We start from the raw sequence: 2,759 nt of genomic DNA on the forward strand, positions 1-2,759 counted from the left end.
ATATGGTTGTGAACATATATAAGTAATAAGCTATTTTTTTCAAAACTAATAAAGCTTTGTGTTTCTTTGGTTTTATTTTTAACATCTTTATTGGAGTATAATTGCTTTACAATGTTGTGTTAATTTCTGCTGTATAACAAAGTGAATCAGCTATATGCATATGTATATCCCCATATCTCCTCCCTCTTGCATCTCCCGCCCACCCTCCCTATCCCACCCCTCTAGGTGGTCACAAAGCATGGAGCTGATCTCCCTGTGCTATGCGGCTGCTTCCCACTAGCTATCTATTTTACATTTGGTAGTATATATATGTCCATGCCACTCTCTCACTTCGTCCCAGCTTACCCTTTCCCGTCCCCGTGTCCTCAAGTCCATTCTCTACATCTCTGTTTTTATTCTTGTCCTGCCCCTAGGTTCATCAGAACCATTTTCTTTTTTTAGATTCCATGTATATGTGTTAGCATACACTATTTGTTTTTCCCTTTCTGACTTACTTCACTCTGTATGACAGTCTCTAGGTCCATCCACCTCACTACAAATAACTCAATTTTGTTTCTTTTTATGGCGGAGTAATATTCCATTGTATATATGTGCCACATCTTCTTTATCCATTCATCTGTCGATGGACACTTAGGATGCTTCCATGTCCTGGCTATTGTAAATAGTGCTGCAATGAACATTGTGGTACATGGACCTTTTTTTTTTTTTTTTTACTTTAGCATGAAATGTATTTTCAGTATTTTTCACGGAATTGTGTCCTTACTTTTAATAAACGCAAAACTGAAACAAAGTTTAACAAATATGGTATGATACCACTTATATGTGGAATCTAAAAAAATGATACAAATGAACTTATCTACAAAACAGAAATAGACTCACAGACATAGAAAACAAACTTACAGTTACCAAAAGGGAAAGGAGGTGGGGATAAATTAGAAGTTTGGGATTAACATAGACACAATACTATATATAAAATAAACAAAAAGAACCTACTATATAGCACAGGGAACTATATTCAATATTTTGTAATAACCTATAATGGAAAAAAATCTGAAAAAAAAAGGTATAACTGAATCACTTTGCTATATACCTGAAACATTATAAATCAATTATATCTCAATAAAAAAAAACTAAAACAAGCTTTAGTATTTTGTTTTAATTATCAATGTAAACATTTTTTCAGCTTTATACTTATTAGCCTCTTAATTTCAGTATATATATATGTCTACATATCTATATATATCTATGTGTGTCTATTTACAACTTTAGTCATTAGGTAATTCTTTGTAACTTTGGTCTGATTAGTTGATGAGGTCCTAATCACAAGACAATGTGATAAGAGCAGAAGGTAGGGCTAAGTCCTTACAAAATAACATTTGATGCTCGAACCACACAGGTTTGAATTCTGAGGGTCCACTTATACTTGGATTTTTTTCAGTAGTAAATATTACAGTACAGTACGATCTGAGGTTGGTTGAATCTGAGACTCGCAACTGCAGGTATGTAGGGTCAGCTATAAGTAATATGCGGATTTTTGACTGCATGGTGGGTGGGTACCCCTAAAACCTGTGTTGTTCAAGGGTTAACTTCAGTCTGATTCTTGTTCATTTCTGCTAATAATGAGTCCAAAAATGCTTGATTTTGATCAGAAATTTGAAAATGATGACAACTGGAATTTCTGAGCATATCTGAAACCACATAAATATTACCACTGACAAAGAAAATAGGCTTATATTAAATAGTGTTAATTTTGAAGACATTTCAAACTTCCATGAAGGATAATCTTACAAGTGAAGTGTTCAATGTAGAAACAAGTACAAATTTTGGTTAGCTTGTTCAGAAACAAAATGTTCTAAGAATGTTCTGAATATTACTTTCATTATTAAAGTGAAGATAATTTTTATAGTTGTTTGAGGTGCTGTAATATGTCTATTGATACTCCCAGCTGTTTTGCCAAACTAACTGTCTGTTCTAAAATCCAAGTGAGGCTTCGGTTTTCAGAATGTGCACACTCCTCTGTTCTACAACATTCTAAAGACGAACAATCTACCCCACTAAGATTCTTGCTACAGTTTTTGTTAAACTCAGCATTATTTTCATAGAATCTTTCACCTTTAGCTTCATCAATCTTTTCCTCAGCTGGAGCTATATGACAAAGGTCCATATCCTGAATGGAGTCTAATAAATCTACAACATGGGGCTGTGGAGTGATTGATTTCAGATGTATGAGCACGTAGTCTTCACACTGGCCCACTGCATCCAGAAGATTATTTATTTTACTGATCAAAGCCGAACTATTATCATGAAGGTGACACCAGGAGAGCAAAGCACTCAGTGTTCCTCTGAGTTGTCCATAGTTTATAATGACTTCTGCACCTTCCTTATAACCTTGATTGAAACCTTGTTGAAGAATAACTGCTTTGCCAGCATCTATTCCATCTCTATAGCCTTCTTTGACTCGTCTCTGCATGTGGCTCTGCCATTCCCGCTGCACCAGGACCGACTCGACAGCTACCTCATCAAACACGTACCCCTCCTCTCCAGGACCTTGGACCAAAGGCACATGACACTTTTTAAATTATGGTTTTCTCAGGGTGTATGACCAGTAGTGGGATTGCTGTGTCATATGGTAGTACTATTTTTAGTTTTTTAAGGAACCTCCATACTGTTCTCCATAGTGGCTGGATCAATTTACTTTCCCACCAACAGTGAAAGAAGATTCCCTTTTCTCCACACCCTCTCCAGCATTTATTGTTTGT

General features: G+C 35.6%; 1 protein-coding gene across 1 annotated transcript; it reads right to left on the reverse strand.

The window, feature by feature from the left end:
* Positions 1–1,900: 1,900 nt before the first annotated feature.
* On the reverse strand, positions 1,901–2,557 carry LOC309809329 (protein YAE1 homolog; the record flags this gene model as incomplete). Its single annotated transcript, XM_082630402.1, has 1 exon — positions 1,901–2,557. A coding segment is annotated over one exon (657 nt), but the record flags the coding sequence as incomplete, so codon positions are not given.
* Positions 2,558–2,759: the final 202 nt, after the last annotated feature.

This window comes from Mesoplodon mirus (assembly GCF_964341445.2).
Source record: "Mesoplodon mirus genome assembly, chromosome: 8".
NCBI lineage: Eukaryota > Metazoa > Chordata > Mammalia > Artiodactyla > Ziphiidae > Mesoplodon > Mesoplodon mirus.